The sequence below is a fragment of the Coccinella septempunctata genome, chromosome 4 (assembly GCF_907165205.1).
Source record: "Coccinella septempunctata chromosome 4, icCocSept1.1, whole genome shotgun sequence".
Lineage (NCBI taxonomy): Eukaryota > Metazoa > Arthropoda > Insecta > Coleoptera > Coccinellidae > Coccinella > Coccinella septempunctata.
This window is the reverse complement of record NC_058192.1, coordinates 33,508,935-33,529,724: the sequence shown is the minus strand read 5'-3', so window position 1 is coordinate 33,529,724 and position 20,790 is coordinate 33,508,935. Positions and strand designations below refer to the sequence as shown.

General features: G+C 33.6%; 3 protein-coding genes across 3 annotated transcripts; 2 read left to right on the top strand and 1 right to left on the bottom strand.

Moving 5' to 3' along the window:
• Positions 1-1,037: 1,037 nt before the first annotated feature.
• LOC123311657 lies at positions 1,038-18,689 on the top strand. The gene is made up of 6 exons (XM_044895726.1): positions 1,038-1,351; positions 1,473-1,555; positions 1,616-1,645; positions 1,707-1,823; positions 1,892-2,131; positions 18,589-18,689. The coding sequence occupies exons 1-6, from the start codon at positions 1,260-1,262 to the stop codon at positions 18,687-18,689; spliced, it is 663 nt and encodes a 220-aa protein (XP_044751661.1). The 5' UTR covers positions 1,038-1,259.
• A 185-nt stretch (positions 18,690-18,874) lies between these two features.
• LOC123311656 lies at positions 18,875-19,468 on the bottom strand. Its single transcript, XM_044895725.1, has one exon. It carries the CDS (start codon positions 19,466-19,468, stop codon positions 18,875-18,877), a length of 594 nt encoding a protein of 197 aa, XP_044751660.1.
• Positions 19,469-20,302: 834 nt separating this feature from the next.
• Positions 20,303-20,635, top strand: LOC123311655. The gene has a single exon (XM_044895724.1). It carries the CDS (start codon positions 20,303-20,305, stop codon positions 20,633-20,635), a length of 333 nt encoding a protein of 110 aa, XP_044751659.1.
• The last annotated feature ends 155 nt before the right edge of the window (positions 20,636-20,790 follow it).

The following is a 20,790-nucleotide window of genomic DNA, read 5'->3' as shown; positions in this document are numbered from 1 at the left end:
GAGAACCTCTCCAGCTCCCCTTGTATGATCATACAGTCCTCTATAGATCTGACAACGTAGAAAATTTTCCATCGTCCGCATAGAGAAGCACTCTACATCTATGAAAAACGGAAATAATATTATTGATATATATCAAGAAAAATAAAGGTCCGAGATGAGAGCCTTGTGGCACACCAGATGGACATGTGAACTCAGCCGACCTACTTCCATCCACAGAAACGAATTGCACTCTATCAGTCAGATAGGATTCGCACCAGTGCAAAAGACTACCTCCCACACCGACCTCAGAAAGACGACGACTGAGAATTCTATGTGAAATTTTGTCAAATGCCTTACTGAAGTCGGTGTAAACAGCGTCAACCTGCAAACGCTCATCCATTGCCCCCTCCAAAACGTTCATGAATAACAAAAGGTTAGTCTCTATGGACTTTCCCTTCAAAAACCCGTGCTGTTCTGGGATTATCTGATTTTTCACTAAATTGTATAGATGAGCATAAACAAGTTTTTCAAGGAGTTTGGAAAAGACGCATAATTTGCTTATGGGGCGGTAATTTTCAATAATAGATCTATCGCCACCCTTGAAAATTGGGACAACCGATGCAATCCTCCAGCGCCGAGGGAATCTGCCCGTGCGGAGGGAGAGATTGAAAATATGTTCAAGTGGAAAGCATAAAGCAGGACAACTTCGTACGAAGTATGATGGAATACCATCAGATCCGGCACCTTTACTTTGATTAAGGGACCTTAAAGATTTTTCGATTTCCTTAGCAGTTATGACAATGTTTGAAAGGTAAGCAGGAGAATCAGCCACAGTAGAGTCAATACTGTTGGGTGAATTTAATGGATCAACAAAAACACTACTGAAATACTGAGCAAAACTGTTACAGATGTCTACTCCGCCCGTGCTAACTTCATCTTTATATAGCATCGAAGAGGGAAGCCTGCCATGTCTACTATGGAGAGTAGAGAGAAGGAGAACGATCGCTGCTTTGAGACCACAGATTTTTTGTCCCCTAAAATATGTACCAATAGTAGTAGCACAGTATAGACACCAACCAGTAGGCGCACTCCCTGGTTTCTGTTACTCCATTTATGACTCGCGCATCATTTCCGTGCTCCTAACCTCAAATTGTTGAGCAGCATTTCGAATTCGAGCATTCGAAATTTGAAAGTTAAACAGAAGTAAAGGTGAACATTAGAGACAGTCTCTGGTAAATTGTAGCAATTATAATCGTGTGAAGTAAATATATTTGTGCAAAATGGTGAATTATTGCAGCGTGTATAATTGCAAAAACAGTAGTGTTAAGAATCCTAAACTTAGTTTTTTTCTCATACCAGGAGACACTTTCAGGTGAGTTATTGAATAAGCACGTGTTAATGTTGGTAAATTTTTGGTAATATTTTAGTTAAACTGCTATACTTCGTACAAGCACGTGAATGGTATCTTATTTAATTTTTCCTATCATTTTCAGGCAAATGATTTGGCTTCCAAAAATGGGAAGGCAAGAATGGATTCTGAAAAGACCAGAACTTCTCCACAAAAAAAGAATATGTAGTGAGCATTTTTCTAAAGAAATGCTATCTGGAAGTAGATTAAAAAAGGATTCTTTTCCAGATTTATTCAAAGAAGGCATTGGTGAGAAAGGTATATATTGAAGAAAATTAAGATTTTATTTGTTATAATTAATATTTATTTTTATAATTAGGGGTGAATGTAAATGCTTCAACTTCTGCTTCAACATCTTCAATGGATATTGAAAATAATGAGACCGTAGATGAATGCCGTGAGATTTCTATAAACCCCAACATATATACTACACCAGGTAAGGACTTCAACGTTACTTATTTATTTGAACTATTATATCTTATGCATATTTATCTGTATTCATAGAAAAGAAACCAGAAGAAACACAAACATCTCCTAGTTTGTCTTCAGCCACTCCGAGGAAAAAAAAGTTACAATCAGTGGTTATCATGGCGAGGGGTATCCAACATAATTGGAAGCAGCCTGTGGCTTACTTCTTCGTTCACAATTCTTGTGAAGTGAAATATTTGCATGAGATAATAACCACAAGCATACGAAAATTGAGTGACATAGGATTAAACATTCTGGCATTAATAAGTGACCAAGGTTCGAATTTTTCGAAATTTTCTCATGAGATTGGAGTTACAATCGATCAGCCTTATTTTTTCATTGATGGAAGAAAAATTTTTCACTTTTTCGATACCCCACATTTACTGAAGAGAACAAGGAACAATCTTTTCAATTATGATTTCAAATTAGGAGAAAAGATAATTAAAAAGATGTATATTGAAAAATTGTTCAATTATGATGTGGGTAGAATGAATCGCCTAATTCCACGTATCTCAGAAGTTCATATGAATCCCAATTCATTTCAAAAAATGAAAGTTTCTTTGGCTGCTCAAGTTTTCAGTAATTCGGTAGCATGTGGGATAGAAACACTTGTCTCATTCAATTATCTACCCGCTGATGCCATTCATACATCGGAGTTCATTGCACAAATAGATAAATTGTTTGATGTTCTGAATGCGTCAAATTTTCAAGCCCCTAAACTTTTAAATAGACCTTTTCAAGGCACCACTGAGCAGAAAGATCATCTTTTAAAATTATTGGGCATTTTTGAGAGTCTGAGAATAATAAAAGGGGATAATAAAGACATTACGAATACTGTGAAATTTATTAAAGGTTGGAGACAAACAATTAGAGCTGTATTGTTGATGTGGGAAGAAATGAATGGTAGGATGAAATTTATGTGCACTAGATACCTAAATCAAGATGCTCTAGAAAATTTCTTTGGCAATATTAGATATCAAGGAGGAAATGCCACAAATCCTACTCCAGTACAGTTCAAAAGTTTGTTCAAAAAGAATTTTTGTCTCCAATTTTTTGAGCAGTTGGAAGGAGCAAATTGTATTAAAGATTTGTCTGAAGTCCTCATTAATTTTAATGATTTGGAAGTTGAAGCTCCCCCTAAACTCTCATCAGAGAGAAATGTATTCTCAGAAGTTCTCAAAGTAGATCCTAAAGATTACAATGAACTGGATTTACCAGAAAAAAACGTATTATCGTATGTTTGTGGTTATCTAATAAAGAAATGTTTAGAAAAACATAGATGTAATTTATGTGACGAATTTTCACAAAGCCAAAGTGAACTAAGTAATGAGACATTATATTGTCATTTCAGGAATTATAAAGAGAATGAATTGTTTGGCAATTTGAAAATGCCGCCAAATTCGTTTTATGAGTATATTAATCGACTGGATAACACTTTCGTGTCTCATTTTCCACATTTATCGATTCAGAACAATGTTGGTTGTAAATTGAAAAGAGAAATGGAAAAGATATGCCCTTACACTCACCCTTGTGAGAAATTTCCTTGGAATTACTTATTAAGTTTGTATGTTAGATTAAGAATTTTTTACACACTTAAATTTTGCAATAGAAACTTCATTGCACAAAAAACAAATAAAAAAGAAAAAAAAATTATAAAAATTTTACATTTATAGATATATTATTTGTTTCTCGTTTTTTTTTGTATTATATGTATGTATTAATAAAATTTTATTCATTATTTTGAACTTTTCATTCTGCATTTTCATTTCATCAGTCTAGAATGTTGACTTCATATTGTAAGTAGACGATAACATTCTAATTTATAGGGAACACAGTATAGTTTTTTCATGTGTTGTCACAGCAGTTTCAACAATGAACTAAATGAACCTTCGCTTCTTACTTGACTAGGTAGGTCAATTTGAAAAGATACCACTTTTAATACCTCGACCCCCATGCAAAGTCAGAAAAAATGCAAAAAGAAGTAAACTTTGCTTCGTTGGAGGACATTTTATATGGTTGCTTCCAATCAATTTGTATCAGCCCTGTGAGCGTAATGACGGCAAACCCTAAAATTTTAAATGGGAAAAAAATTACTTAAGAACATTTTCAAAATATGCATTACCTATTCAGTAGATGAACCTAAAGGCTCTATATTGAATACAGATCACAGCAGTTTTGTGACCGAAGGTGGTTGATTACCATGGAAATAAGAAATCTAGAAAAATGAATCCTCTGAAACTAAAGGAAAAAACCTTTCTAGCCGAGAATTAACATAAAATTATCTGAAAAAACACTGATTCACAACAATCGCATTCACTTTAGGACATATGCACTAAAAATGCATCAGTTTCCCCTGACGATAATCATTTCAAATAGAAAATCATGAAAAATTTCTAAATAATACTTGAGAAGTGTTAATTATCAAATAATATTATTTTTACATTCGCCTCAAGGCTCATAATTCTTCCCGTAAAATAATTCACTTTAAAATTCCCGCGCATTTTCTCATGCGCGCCGAAATGATGCGCGTGTTCTCGGAGGAGTAAATAATTCCGTTCATTTGATCTAGAGTGCAACTACTGGTTGGTGTCTATACTGTGGTAGTAGTTCATGTTTTTGCCAACAGTCGCGCTGGCCATCACGAGAGTGCGAAATTTTGTTTACACAAATCAAATTGTAGTTGGCTCGTTGGCTGAGTGAACTGTTTCTCTGGTGACAGATGATAGGAATATCGATTTTTGATTAGAGAACAACATATGACCATGGTGAAATGTTGAAGCGTGCGCTAGTATAAGAGTGTTTTGGCATCGGAAAGAAAAGGAGAAGAGATAAAATTTCCGAGAGCATTTTTGAGAGAAAATTGGAAAAAACCTTATCTCAAGAATCAACTCCCAATCAATTTGTGTGTCAAGAGCACTTTTGCGATGAAGATATCAAAAAGATGATGGATTCATTATAAACGAAATCGAAATTGTCATCCCTCGTGAGAAGTTGACTCTTCTGAATAAGAATATTTAACCAATAAAACTACATGGTTCAGAAGTAAATATTCTTGAAGAATTTTGTTGGCATAACATAATATATGGTTTATATCGGTTCTCAGCTGAGTATTGGCAAAAGAATCTACTCTAATACCTAAGTGATAAATCTGAGACTGCTACCTTTTGTTGTCTTGATGTGTACTGCTCCTCACTACGGATTTATATAATTTTGAAGATTAGTAAACCAACTAACATAGCTGCTTTCAATAAACAATGATAAACAAAAGTAGGTACAATTTTTTTGATCAGTGATTTCTTTTGAATTTCATTGATTTCGACTTGCATTTTATTGCATATAATTCAGAGAACTCATATTCAATATAGATTTGAAGAAAGGTATTTGAAAAATCATCAGAAAAACCACGATGACACATAACCTTAAATAAAATGAAGGCTGTTCATTTCAAATTGACGCTTGAATCCCCACTCCTTATCGATACCCGCTGTAATCGCAGCGACACCTATTTTCCCCGTTTTTGGAGACACATTTTTAGTACGGCGATCGTTCTCCTTCTCTCTACTCTCCATAATGTCTACTTTTGGCTGATGCAACATTGAAAAAAAGCTTGGGATTATTGGGCAGTTCATCTTCCACAAACTTAATATATTTAGAATAATCACTTTTGATCAAGATCTTCGACAATGCTCTGAGACGCCGAAACTCTAGTAAATCTTTTGTATTATTATAGATCTTCAATTTTTTATGGATTTTATTCTTTTTCTTCACTAACTTTATGGTGTGTTTAGAAAAATATGAGGGAAACCTAGAATTAATGTACATCTTTGGAACGAAGTCCTCAATAATACCATCAAGTATACCATAAAATATGTCTAGATCAGAATCAACGTCTCCACTACATAGCAATTCAGGCCACGGTACGGAAGACAATTTATTGTTTATGCTATCGTAATTGCCTTTTTTGAAATGATAAATACAAGTACTTGATATGGAAAGATATTTAATATTTAATTGTAGCATAAACTCTAATGAAGGATGGTGCTTGTCTTCTCCCACCAATGGACTGTTACATGGAGTAACCTGAGACAAAAGAAACTGATTACACAAGACCAAGTCCAAGATTCTACCATTAGTGTTGTTGACACTATTGAACTGCATCAGCTCACATACTGAGAGTGCATCTATGAGATCAGAATATTTTGCCTCTACATTATTTGGTTCAAAGTATGAATCGTTGGCATCTGGATTGCCTATCCACCTAATGGAGGAACAATTAAAATCTCCGCACACAACAACCACATCACGTTCTATATTATTCTTTAGGGCAGTTAACTTTGAAGAAAAACCAGCACTGACACCAGAATCTCCAGTAGGCAGGTAGAAGCAGCACAGAAAAATTCTAGTGGATCCAATCATTATCTTAACCCACAGATCCTCCCTTATGATTGAAATAAACAAAACTGAAGGAGTCGCATGAAAGTCATACATTAATAAATTATTATATAAATAACCGTGGAATGTAATATTTTCATTTAAAATCGTATGGGAAGGTAAATCACATAAAAGGGTTGATTTCTTGTGATTTCTTGTATGGGGGGCTGTAGCCCTATAGCCCTCACAGACCAGCCGCCACTGAGCTGTTGGTACCTTGATTAAACTGCAGTGCGTCCTCACTCTCTCTGTCTCTTCGGGATGGCTGCTTGTCAAATAGCGACCATAGAGTCCGTTAACTGAAGTTGACGGCGTAGATGTATCACTTCTGTGATCGGTTAACCTAACCCTTTCTGCCCCGTGGCAAATACCATCACACTCATTACAGATTTATAGGTACAGTTGGCAGGCATAGTTGCTCGAATCACTACCTGAGAATTTTACTGTAGAGATTTTAGATGACAAATATTTCGATCATTTCTGCATCAGTGGTGTTCTATTCTTGCGAGAGGCGATTATTGTTCACTTTATAAGCACAGATTTAGATAACCTAAAGGACGTTTGCTGAGATCCTATAATTCTGCATTTTATAGAAGTTCAGGTGTTTTCTTAAATAACAATAACAACAATAACAACAACTTTATTCTCAGAATTTTCAACACAAATATACAAAAAAAAGAGATACCGTCAACAATAGAAAACAAAAACAAATTATACTATAGTGTTCACATAGGAATAGTTTAAAAATTCTGAAATCGAGTAAGGTTCGATATCTATAATTAAATTTGTGAGTTCTTTTTTGAATTTGGCGAAATTCACCATATTCAAAATATTCTGAGGTACAGTATTATAGAATTTTATACACATATGCTTAGTATTTTTTTCAGTTAGAGTCCTTTTATGTATTATGTTTGGAAAGAAAAAGGGTACAGTACGTCTTGTGTTATTATGATTTTTTAAATCCCCAAAATAATGTGGATTTTTTTTCATAAAAAGTATGCTTTCCAGAACGTATAGTCCATAAAAAGTGAGAATTCCATTCTGTCTGAAATGCCCTCTGTAAGTTTCTCTAAATTTCAGTCCAAGCATAGATCTTAAAGCGTATTTTTGAATAACAAATAATTTACAGCCATCAGAACCATTACCCCAAATCACTATTCCATACCTAAGTATGGAATCGAAACTTGAGAAATAGATGGATCTTAAAAGTTGCCTGTCTACACGTCGGGATAACACCCTTATCATATACAGAGCACTATTTAGTTTTTTACTCAATTGATGTATATGTTCGGACCAATTCAATTTATTATCGACATGAACTCCCAAGAATTTGGTGGATTGTGCTATTTCAACGAGTATTATTGAAATGGATATTTTCTGGAAAATTTTCCATAGATCTATTAGTCCTGAACATAATGCACTCAGTTTTATCCACATTGAGAAGGAGCCCGTTTCGACTACACAAATTGCTGATGATAAGATCAAAAACTATCTGCGTTTGCTAATGCAGTATTTTATGTCTTCCTTTCTAATAAGTGCATTTGCGTCATCCACAAACATAAGAATATTAACCAATGTGCTGAAGGCAAAAAATTTATATATTGAATAAAAAGTGGGGGCCCCAAAATACTCCTCTGAGGTACACCCATATTAATGGAAACAACAACTCCGGATGAATTGTCGTTCCAGTAATGTGGGTTAGTGATGAACTAATATAGGAGGTCTCAGAGAAGTCGAAATAACCAAGTGCAACTGTGGACCGGTTTCGGGATCATTTTCCCTCGTCAGTACAGTTACAGTTTAGCACTGACTCTTCCGAACGGAGGAACGAGATCGCTAAGACTACCATCCTCCATCGGAAGATTCAGTTGGATTTAACGTTCAGACGCCGAAGTGTGAACACGCCCGTGTGAATACTCCGAAATCGTACTTATTAACTGATAGTCTCTTAAAAATCGCGGCAAAACACGAATTAGTGAAAACCTCAATCAAGGGCAAAAGGGATTTCGCTCACCAAGTCCATCGATAAATTTAAAAAGATGGATCAGCATCCATGAAGCAGATCTAGAATTCATATCTCCCAAGAAGACGTGCCGTAGACCAATCCCAACAGAACCGAAACCAACTGAATTGACCAATAAATTTGGTATTCTCAAAGATGTAGAATCCATGGAAACGATTCACAACAACCCCTTGGAACTTCGAAAATCGAAGACTACAAAAAGTTTCATCAAATGGGAATGAAAAATTCTCAATCATCCCTCATGACTTACGCAAATCTGATTTGGAGTAAGATGACTAAAACCATTCGAACCATTTCGAACAAATCCAGTGAAACTAAAATAAAAGAACTTAAGAACGTTAAGAAATAAACTTTCAAGAAAGGAAAAAAGAAATTTTTCAACCATAATAAAATTAGAAAAGACCTCCCAGCTTAAAAATTATTTTCTTCGGAGAATAAAACAGATTAATTCAACATTTAATTATGTGAATTTCACTGCCTTTTTTATTTAACCCATCTGAGCACTAGTTTGTGTTTTCTTCGCACACTCGATATGCCTTAGCAAAAAACTACGCACTCATTTAAAACTTATGTAAGCATGCTCTTTTTAAACTTTCAGACTAGGTGAAACATTAGTTAGGCACTAGTATCCAAAACTATATAATGTCAACATTGTATATATCCCCTTGTATATATAGCCCAGTAGCGTAGCTTAAAAACTTTAAATCAAAACAACTGCAAAGTAAAAAAAAAAGTTGTGTTTTCTTCTTCGGAAGGTTCAGTGCTATACTGTACTGATGACCGAAACCAGTCTACAGTTGCACTTGGATATTTCGACTTCTCTGGGACCTCCTATGTTAGTTCATGACTAACCCACATTATTGGAACGACAATTAGAATAGAATAGAATAGAATAGAATAGAAAAGTCTTTATTTCAAATAGAGAAACTTTACAAGTAACTCGAAATGAAACAGGGTCAAAATTTGGAAACTGATTTAAAATTGATAAAACTCTTTCAGTGAATATCGCTCCATTTTCAGTAGCAGCTGGAAATATAGCCTCTTGAAACTGTTCAATGTCGTCTCTGCTCTTATTTGGGGTGGCAGTTTATTGAAAAATTTTGTGCAACAGTACTCAGCATTCCTCTCAGTTAAAGTAAGCCTATGTTTTGGGTATTTCAATTCAGTTGTTCTTGTGTTGTATTTGGTAATGGTTTTCCCTTCGAAGTAGTCTCTATTCTTATAGACAAATAACAGACATTCCTGAATTTAAATGGCGAATGCTGTTAGTAAATTGTTTTCATGGAATTTTCCTCTACATGCTTCTCTGAATTCTAGTCGGTATATGATGCGAATAGCTCTCTTTTGGAATCTCAAGATCTCCTCCATTCCCGAAGAGGCCCCATAGAAAATGATACCGTATCTCATCTTCGATTCGAATACCGCTTGATAGATTGTCTTCATAGATGTTGAGTCGAGGTATCTACTCAGGACACCCAAGGAGTAACATATAGAACTGAGTTTTTCACATAAGTTGGTGACATTATCACGCCAGTTGAGACTTTCATCTATGGTCAAGCCCAAAAAGTTACAATTTTTTTCCAGGGGGAGCTTATAATCAACTGTCTCAATGCACTGAGGAATTTCAACATTTGCGTGGTTGGTGTGAAACATTACAACACTTGTCTTCTGAGTATTCAAACATAACTGATTTTACTCATTTACTTTTGTGATGGTAGATTCAATCAGGCATTTTAGAGCACCAAGAGTTTTTTCTCCGCATAACTGTTAAACGGTTGAAATTTCGTGCATAAATGTATGTTGTTGAAATACATTTTTTTATTACACTTCTATATTTCTGTCTGATATTGTTAGAAAGGGTGTTCTTAGAGGGTGAATCATAATATTTTTGGTACTTCTTTCGTTGTATTCGTTTTGTTGAAAAAATCCAAATACAAAAAATCGAACAGTTTTCGAGATATTTCAGTTCTTGTTGTCACATGATGTCAGCAGATTCATTCATCGCGAGATCCATCGATGACGATGTTTTAGCAGGCCATGAACAATTCTGTTTTGAATTTTGTCGATGATATAATCATCATGAACTCACAGAAATATCCCGGACAATTCTCTCATTTTTGTAAGATATTAAAAAGGAATAAATGTTACTAATATTTTCTATGTCTTTTTTTGAGTTCATAACATTATCTGTTCGTTTGATGTGAAACATTTCCAAGAATGATCGTTTATTCAAATTACTTTCAAACTCCAGAATCTTGGTAGCATTATAATCTAATTCATGTTTGGTTTTTCGACTATGTTCCGCCAAAGCACAATTCTTTCTGGGATTTTTGATATCACTTTTGTGTTGAACTAATCTCTTTTTTAATTGTTGAGAAGTCTGGCCTATGTAGCTTAAATTGCAAGAAGTACATGGTACACAATATACTACTCCTCTCATTTTCATTTTGTCTAACTTATCTTTTACTGATGAATAAAGTCTGCCTATATTAAATTGATTTTTTATCGCGATCTTGAAGTGAGAATCTTTTAGTATATTCACTAATTTGTAGGTGACATCTGGTATAGCTGGTAAGGACACATAAAAAATATCTGCTAAATTTGCAATTCGCGATTCATTACCTACATCATGTGTTCTTGAGGATGTGTTGAAAACTAATCTGCTAATCAATCCTCTTGGATATCCGTTTTTTAACATCAAATCTTGAAGGATTACTAGATTTTTGTTTAATAGTGTGGGGTGCGAAATCTTAGTGATTCTTTCTTTCATGCCAACAATAAGATTAATTTTTTGTTTTAATGGATGATTGGATGAGAAATTGATGTATCTACCTGAACTGCTATTTTTACGATACCAATCAATCTTTAATCTGTTATCATTAGTTCTTATGATTCTCGTATCAAGAAATGGAACTGAATCATTTGTTTCCTCCTCCAATGTAAATTTGATGTATTGATTAAAACTGTTAAAACTATCTAACACAAACTGAATCTGATCGGCAGGAACCGCACAAAATATATCATCAACATATTTCTTTATTACAGGGATCAAAAACGGAATCAAGGCCAGAACCTTATCTAGCACATAGTCCATCACCATTCTTGCGACAATAGGGCTCAATTTTAAGCCCATAGGTGATCCAAAAATTTGAATAAAGATCTTACTATCAAAGATGAAATAATTTGACTTAAAAAGAAAACTCACTATATCCATGAATTCAACCATTGGAATATCAGTATGTGCCTCTATCGAACTCCAATTACTCTCTATTACTTCAAGCACCAAATCAAGGGGAATGTTACTGTACAGCGACACAACATCTAAGCTAATTAACCTATAACCTGGTGGCAACTGAAAATCATTAAACTCGGCAGAAAACTGAAAACTGTCTTTGACATAATATCTATTTTCTTCATTATCAACTGAGCTGGTTAAAATTGATGCTATGAATCCTGAGAGACTAGATGTAGGAGTATTAATACATGATACAATGGGACGTAGAGAAAGGGTAGGCTTGTGAACCTTGGGCAGGCCATAGAACCTAGCTGGAACACCGTTATAGTCATGCAACATTTTACCTTGTTCTTTAGATATATATTTATTGTCGACTAATTTATTAATCATCGCATTCAACTTGTTTTGAATTGATGTAGTTGGATCTCTCTGAAGCAACATATAATAACAAACAAAAGGGTCGCCTAAGCGGGCGCATCGCAAGAATGAAATATTAATGGAAAGGAAGGAGGGAAAATGATCCCGAAACCGGTCTACAGTTGCACTTGAGTTTTTCGACTTCTCTGGGACTTCCTATGATAGTTCATGACTAACTCACATTATTGGAACGACAATTCCTTCGGAATTGTTGTTTCCATTAATATTTCAACATATAATAACGATTGTCATTAAGTAATTCATAGGCCAAACGTAAATACTGATCTTTACCAATTGCAACCGTGATATTTCCCTTGTCTGACTGTAATATTAAAAGATCAGGTTGATCCCTCAGGAAGCTTTTACAAAAAAAGTACTCCTTTTGGAACACATTACTTATGTTGGGAGAACTCCTGATATAATTAGTTATTACGTTAGTTGTCAAAGACCTGGTAATGTTTTTATCTTCCTCACTGAGATCTTTTTTAGAGTGAATAATATACTCCACATCAGCAAGGAGTTTCTGAACAGATACTTCACTCTTCGGAATGTCAACACAAAACTTATTACCCAAAGAAAGAAACTTCGTGACCCTTTCAGGAATCTGAATAGAACTCACATTCTTGAACCAACTGGCTTGCTGGTACACCTTCTTTAGTTGTTCGTTTTTTAAAAAGTCAATTTTCTTTAAATTATCAGTTCTTACTCTATGAAACTTATCATTATGTTTAATTGTCTGTCTCCTTTTAAACTCACATAAAATATAGTTCGGAAGAGAATCCTCAAGTTTCTTCCACTGAATCAACAACTCTGACTCTAATTTAATTATGGTTTTGTTAGTTATTTTTATCTCTAAACATAAGGTCTGATGAATCACCTTCACTCTCATATTCATCGCAATACGTGAACTAACAACATCACTTACTGATGCAAAAAGAAAGTTCAAATTATTCACTATGTGTTTAGGTCTTACTCCTTGTCTCTTGCACTCTAACACTCTAAGAATAAATGTAGTTTTACATAATACAGCCTGTTTTGATCCAAGAACCCATTAACCTTATTGGAGAATTATACGATTGGAGTTATTTAGTATTGTGATATATATATATATATATATATATATATATATATATATATATATATATATATATATATATATATATATATTAGACTGATTCAAAAAAATCGACTTTCTCTTGTTTTGAGAAACACACCCCTTATTATCTTCAGGGCATTGAAAAAAGGCGTCTGTGAAAATATTGGCCGAAAATATTATTATTTAGAGGTCGCTCATCGAGGATTTCTATTTTCCCTACTAATAGCAGGGGAAAAAAATTTATGTTTAGTTAAAAAATTCCAGTTCGCAAACCAATGGACCGATTCCATTGAGCGATATATTTTTATGTAGGGGATTAGGTGCTCTACAAAAACTGCCCCATAAAATTTTTCCATGAAACGGCTTTTCGAAAAGTTATTAGAGCTTGAAATTAAATTTTTGTCGATGTAGCTGTTTTTACTCGGATATCGGGGAGAAATTATTGGAATTTACTTTGAAAATCAGAAAATAGTTATGGAAAGATACAATTAATATGATTGTATGTAGATTCAAATAATTTATGACATCCTCAAATAGTCAACCTCAACAATTGTTAGAGAGTTAGAAATTTATACTCGTCAGAATCAAATTATAAAGCTTCTCTTATTCCTCATTCCTTTGGGTCAGAAAGAATGATTGGTTTTGTGCCCTCTTTCAGATTAGTGTTTGTTCTTAAAGCCAGTATTTGTCTTCAGTTTCAGTCATAATACAATTTTGTGTATTCATTATTTTTATAAACCCAAAATGGCCGCTGTCACAAAATAGTGAACTATCAATTTTTCAACAAATATCTCGATATTTGTGGGATAGGGTAGGTTTGTTTGATGATATTAGAAAGAAGTCGCATGTAGAAAGCATTTATTCGGTTGTGAGAAATAATATTGGTGTTGGTATATTCAACATCTATTATACATAATATGTTCTAAACAGATAATTTCAATTTCTTTTTGTTGCAATCCGGAAAACGATGACCATGTTCGTTGATCAATTGTAAAAGAAACTGTAACTGTTAATTCTTCATTATTCTTTTAGTAGTTATTGCATTCTTCAATTAAACCAATAACTCGCTCCGCTAAATCGTTAACAACAGAAAGATCCTATCATCTATATGTTACTTTCACTACGTAATGTCTTCTTCAATGAAATCATATAGCGAGAATTTTGTGAATGCGGCCATTTTGGGTTTGCAAAAATAATGAATACACAAAATTGTATTATGGATGAAACTGAAGACAAGTACCGAGTTTAAGATCAAACACTAATCTGAAAGAGGGCACAAAACCAATCATTCTTTCTGACCCAAGTGAATGAGAAATAAGAGATGCTAAATAATTTGATCCTGAAGAGTATGAAACACTAACTCCCTAACAATTGTTGAGGTTGACAATTTGGGGATGTCATAAATGATTAAAATCTAAATAAAATCATATCAATTGCAACTTTCGAGAACGATTTTCTGATTTTCGAAGTAAATTCCAATAGTTTCTCCCCGATATCCGAGTAAAAACAGCTACTTCGACAAAATTTTATTTCAAGCTCTAATAACTTTTCGAAAAGCCGATTTATGGAAAAATTTCATGGGGCAGTTTTTGTAGAGCACCTAACTCCCTACATAAAAATATATCGCTCAATGGTATCCATCCATTGGTTTGCGAACTGGAATTTTTTAACTAGAAATAAAAAAATTTTCCCTGCTATTAGTAGGGAAAATAGAAATCGTCGATGAGCGACCTCTAAATAATAATATTTTTGGCTAATATTTTCACAGACGTCATTTTTCAATGCCCTGAAGATAATAAGGGGTGTGTTTCTCGAAAAAAAAGAAAGTCGATTTTTTTGAATCAGTCTAATATATATATATATATATATATATATATATATATATATATATATATATATATATATATATATATATATATATATATATATATATATATATATATATATATATATATATATATATATATATATATATATATATATATATATATATATATATATATATATATATATATATATATATATATATATATATATATACATCTGGCTTACTTTATTGCGTCCTTTCAAAAAGCAACCTTATTGCGTCTCCCAGAAATACGCTACCTAGGTGGAATCTGATCGAAGTATATTAATCTACGCAAGAAATTACGTAGTTTGGTCGTTTCAGATCTCGAATATCTTCATTAATAAAGAAGTTGATATACGCACATTATTGCGTCCTTTCATGGTCCTACCATTAGTGCGTCCGGCGTATATTTTGTTTTCATATGTAGCACAATGCTGCGTCCGAATTTTATTCAATCTTTCACCATTAGCATGTTGTTGCGTCCAGCGTAGTTGCCACATATGTTTTAGAATCTGGTACAGTAGGATTATTCGAACTCGATGACGTGATCAAATCAAATCAAATCAAATCAAATCAATTTATTCATCATATAAACATATAAACAATTAAAGTGTTCTATTGGCAACTGAATTCACACTAGAAATGAATGAATCCATATCTGTGTCGTGAACCCTTTACCATCAAATTATAAGGATGCAAAAATAAAATGGAGCAAATGAGGAGCCCAGAGACCGCCCCCAGAGAGCCGGACGAAAAAGAGTCCCGCCAGTAGATCACACGAAAAAAAATAACTGTTCAAAATAGTAGTATTTTTTATTAGTTCTTATTATGTAGATGGCATTATATTCAAAAACGTACCATAGTTCTCCTGGATGTATTTTTTGGTTAGTTTACTGAACTTTCGTTTGTTATTATTCAATGATTTTATGGTGTTAGGAAGTTTATCATAAAACTTAGGTGCAAAATATGTTACAGTCCGTTGCGTATGTGACTTGATGTACAGATGGGTTCTTAAAAGATTAGATCTAGTGGTGTAGTACGTGGGTTTTTTTGGTAATAGGTGTTGTATTTTGGGCAAATAATTGATGCAGGCATGAACATATAGAGCCTTAATTGGAAGTACATCAGCCAATTCGAATAATCTGTCAGTTGAGAAGGTTCGGGGTTTGTTATGTATTATTTTAAGTATAAATTTCTGAGTGGTCACTACGCTTTGTAAAGAGTTATTGAATCCTCCCCCCCAAATAATCAAACAGTATCTCAGAATGGATTCTACTAGTGAGATGTATACCATCTTTAATAGTTTTTTGTTAAGAATATCTCTGAGTTGATATAGTCTGTATACTAATTTTCTCATTCTCTTATTGATGAAGTTGCAATGAAGATTCCATCTGAGATGTCTGTCTAAGATAATACCCAAATATTTAATACTGTCGACACTCTCTAAGGGCTCGCATGTACAGTCACAATTCGTACAATCTTCACTGTGAATTTTCAAGGTCATATTTTGGGGTATGTCGACGGCGGATATTGAGAATGTAATGTATTTTGTTTTTAGAATATTTATACTAAGAAGGTTGTAGTTGAACCAACTATACAGATTTCTAATACCATGTTCAGCCTTCCCAAATACCTCCTGCCAAGTGGACCCTGAGAACGATAAGACCGTATCATCAGCGTAGGCAATTATTTTAGCACTTTTTAGTATTGATCCAATATCGTTAATATAGATTAAAAACAGTGTAGGACCAAGGACGGTACCCTGTGGGATACCCATTGGGGTAATTCTCTCGTGACTATAAGTATTTTCGATTTTTACTCTTTGTGTCCTGTTGGATAAGTAATTTTTGAAAAGAAGATTCACATTTCCCCTTATTCCCAGATACTCCATTTTTTCCAATAATTTGTCATGAGGAACGGTATCGAAAGCCTTAGCTAAATCGATAAATACTGATAAGATCTTCTTATTTGCGTTAAAACACGTATTTATTTCATTTGTTAGATTAAATATGGCGTCTTCTGTGCTTAAATTTGATCTGAATCCATACTGATTATTAAAGATTACATTATTTTTTTCGAGAAAGTTCATAACGCGTTTTTTCAAGCATTTTTCGAATAATTTGGCAAAGTTATTGATGAGTGCAATGGGTCTATAGTTTTGTAAAGATTGTTTATCTCCTGACTTATGTATAGGTATGATATTAGATGTTTTCCAGTCTAGGGGAATTTCGTTTTTAACAAAAGTTAGATTAATTATATATTTGAGAGGTTCTACTAAATATGTATGTATCTTTTTTATGAGTTTGGCGTCAATTCCATCATCCCCAGGTGAGGAATCATTCTTCAGGGTAGCTATTAGTAGTATAAGTTCTTTTGAGCTCACTGGTGCCAGGAAAAGTGTATTTGGATTAGTTATGTTAGTTGTGTATATTTTTTTTGTTTTCTTGACCTTTTCCTGCATTTTACCTCCTATAGTGGAAAAGAAATCGTTGAATGAGCCAGCAATGTCAGTTGGATGAGTCAATACTTCATTTTTTTCATTGATAATACTATTTATTTTGCTTTTAGATTTTGCGACATTGACCGCCTCATTCATTATTTTCCAAATTTTTTTAGAGTCTTTCTTTGCTGATTTAATTTTGTTAGAGTAATAATTATTTTTTGTTAGTTTTAGTAATTTATTGAGAAAGTTCCTGTAATCAATATATTGAAGTTTCTTTTCTTCTGAGTAATTTCTATTTAAATCTAATTTCATTTTATCCCTTTTACGAATACTATGTATTAATCCAAGAGTTATCCACGGTTTAAGTTTCTTATTTTTGTTGTTTATACGTGTTTTCTGTTCACAATTGCCAATGTGACTCATCAAAATAAACTTAAATTCCCGATAACATTCCTCCACATCATCTTTCTCATATACTTTTAACCATCCCTCCTCCCTCAGTAATCCCAACAATTTCCTGTCATCGATTTTCTTAATTTCATCCGTTTTAATACCACTACAAATTTTTTCATTTAAGTTGAGTTCTAATCCCACTGGAAAATGATCAGACATTGAAAATTTAAAAACAAAGGGACGAAGACTGATTTTTTTACTAATACTCTTCTGTGTTCTGATCATTATATGATCGAGTAGAGTTTTTGTTGTTGCTGTGACTCTAGTAGGCTTGTTAATATAAGAAATAAACCCACATGATCCCATTTCATTTAAATAGAGGCTTGCCATTTTATCGTTTCCCTCCAAAATATCAATGTTTAAGTCACCAATAACTACCTCTACATCATTGTAATTAAGTTCACTTAAATATATTTCCATTTCTTCTATGAATACTTTCATTTTAGTTGCTGGAGGTCTGTAAATAGCCGTCAGTCCAAGAGAAAGTTCATTAATTCTAATTTCTATACGAATAGGAATTGTTTGACTCAGCTGTACATAAGCAACACTTGGATTCAGATTGTTTCGAATATAAACTATTGTTCCATCGTTTTTATTGAATAGTGAGTTGTTATAGAATGTATCATACCCAGGTATAGTGAATAGATTAATGTTAGTAGTTTCGATGTTAAAGGTTTCCGAGAGAACTATTATGTGTATTTTTTCTAAATTTATGCTGTCCAAGTGAACTAACAGTTCATTGAAATGTTTGTGAATACTTCTTATGTTGAAATGCATTATACCCAGCCGCGTATGACCCCCAACAAAACACTCCCCCGCCCCAAGCTCCCCGACCACCGCCGTATCCGGGACCTCATCAAGCTCCACCGTCTCTAACACATTCATGAGACAGATACAAAAATTAGTGACTCTCACATGCCCTCCGATCAAGTAAAAAATTTGAAAAGATTCACTTCATAAAGTGCATAATATATACAAATACATACTACATACTATTTTATTTTTCAAACAAATATTATGATTTCAATAATTCAGAGAAAGAATAATATGAATGACTCAGTAAAAAAGAAATTCACTCTAATGAGGTTACATTTTTTCTCTCTACGCCATTCTCACTTTTAATGTATATATTTCCGTTGCGCGTGAATACTTGTTTTTTATCCTCGCATTTCCGTTGAAGCGATCGATATAACTCAAGGCGATTTTTAGTTAAGTCTTCAACTATTCCAATTTTGGTTCCACTCAAACGTCCACAATTTTTCATTATTGTTAGTTTTGTTTGATAACGTTCGAAGCGAACAATCACTGGACGCGGCTTTTCCTTTTTCACACCAACTCTATAACACCTCGCAATGTCAGTTTTGTTGAGTGTTACCTTCATGTTGTCCTTGAATAATTTAAGTAAATTCTCCAATAATTTTTCCTCTTGATTTTCCATCAAATTGAAGATACATACATTGTTGATTTTCTCCGCTTGCATAAGATTATCCATCCTTTTGTTTATCAATTCGATTTTATCCGAGTTATCGTTGACTGCCGACTGTATCACATCTAGTTTTTCGTTGATCTTGATAAGAAGTTTGTTTATAAATTCGTCGTCACTTAGGATTTCTATAATGGATTCCTTAATTGCTGCCTTTATATCTGTGGTGTTTTTAGGAGCCATTTTTCAATGTAGGTGTAGGTACAAATGTTTACAGCCCAGGAATTCTGGGATTCGTTGGCACTTGTAATTTTTATAATAATTAAAATTTTAACAGGAGCGATGTGTTCACGGTCTACTCTCTGCGCATCTCAGATGATGAATGATGTATATATATATATATAGTGATCGTATTATAACATTGGCTCAAGTTATTACAACTTTCATCTTTCAAAACACCTCTATATTTATGATGGCTATCATCCTTAGTTTGTGGACTGCTCACTTGGGGAATCGTATTCCAGAATGTTTCAAACACTCTTTAAGTGTCTTTTTGTCAAGAAGAGCTTTAATGATTATGTAATAACTTTAAAAACGTTATATATTTCATTTTCGTTTTTTTTTAATAACAAATGAATATGAGATAGTTGTGCTCTGGAGATAACTCGAATTAGGAATGCATTAACTGCACAGTTGTTAGTTTATCCTACGTTTATCCTACGAACAATTTGGCAGTCTGGAGAGTCAACTACTCTCTCAGGGTAGTTAAATGGACTGCGAGTGAAATTCTCGAGTTCGATAGAAGAGTTTGAATATGAATCGTAGCCTGCATCCTAGCTCTTCGATATACAAGGACTCTCTTTGCTTATAGGAGGACGAAACCATTGAGCAAATCCTCAGTGACTGCCCAGCGGCAGACAAGGTTCGCTCAGGCTGGTAAATATATATATATATATATATATATATATATATATATATATATATATATATATATATATATATATATATATATATATATATATATATGCACGCTACAGACTATATTGGGACTCCACTTTAGTGACGGATCGAGCGGTGATGCATAACAGACCTGATATCGCGCTCTTCGACACCGAACAAAAAACATGTATGCTCATAGAGTTCACGATCCCGGCGGACGATAACATTGCGAAAGCATACACGGAGAAGATTACCAAATACGGCGACTTGGCATTTCAGCTGCGTGAACTCTACAATTTGAGGACGATCAGCATTCTCCCGATGATCATATCGGTGAATGGCTTGGTGGAGACACATCTACTGGAGAACACTAAGAGATTACGCCTGGAACCTGATGTCATTTCTGCTTCCCAAAAGCAAGTCATCCTGTATACCACCCGAATCGTTAGAAAATTCCTACAAGGATTCTGAACACTATTTTGATTTTGACAATTTCTTTGTCCGATCAAAGTTAGATAAAACCCATAGAGATGGTGAAGAAAAAAAAAAAAAAAAAAAAAAAAAAATATATATATATATATATATATATATATATATATATATATATATATATATATATATATATA

Excerpts from the sequence above, each read along its gene's own strand:
- LOC123311657 (XM_044895726.1), top strand. The coding sequence starts at position 1,260 with ATGGTGAATTATTGCAGCGTGTATAATTGCAAAAACAGTAGTGTTAAG. Across the intron at positions 1,646-1,706 it reads AGAAGGCATTGGTGAGAAAG|GGGTGAATGTAAATGCTTCA; the intron begins GTATATATTGAA and ends TTTTATAATTAG. Across the intron at positions 1,824-1,891 it reads CAACATATATACTACACCAG|AAAAGAAACCAGAAGAAACA; the intron begins GTAAGGACTTCA and ends CTGTATTCATAG.
- LOC123311656 (XM_044895725.1), bottom strand. The coding sequence starts at position 19,468 with ATGGCTCCTAAAAACACCACAGATATAAAGGCAGCAATTAAGGAATCC.
- LOC123311655 (XM_044895724.1), top strand. The coding sequence starts at position 20,303 with ATGCATAACAGACCTGATATCGCGCTCTTCGACACCGAACAAAAAACA.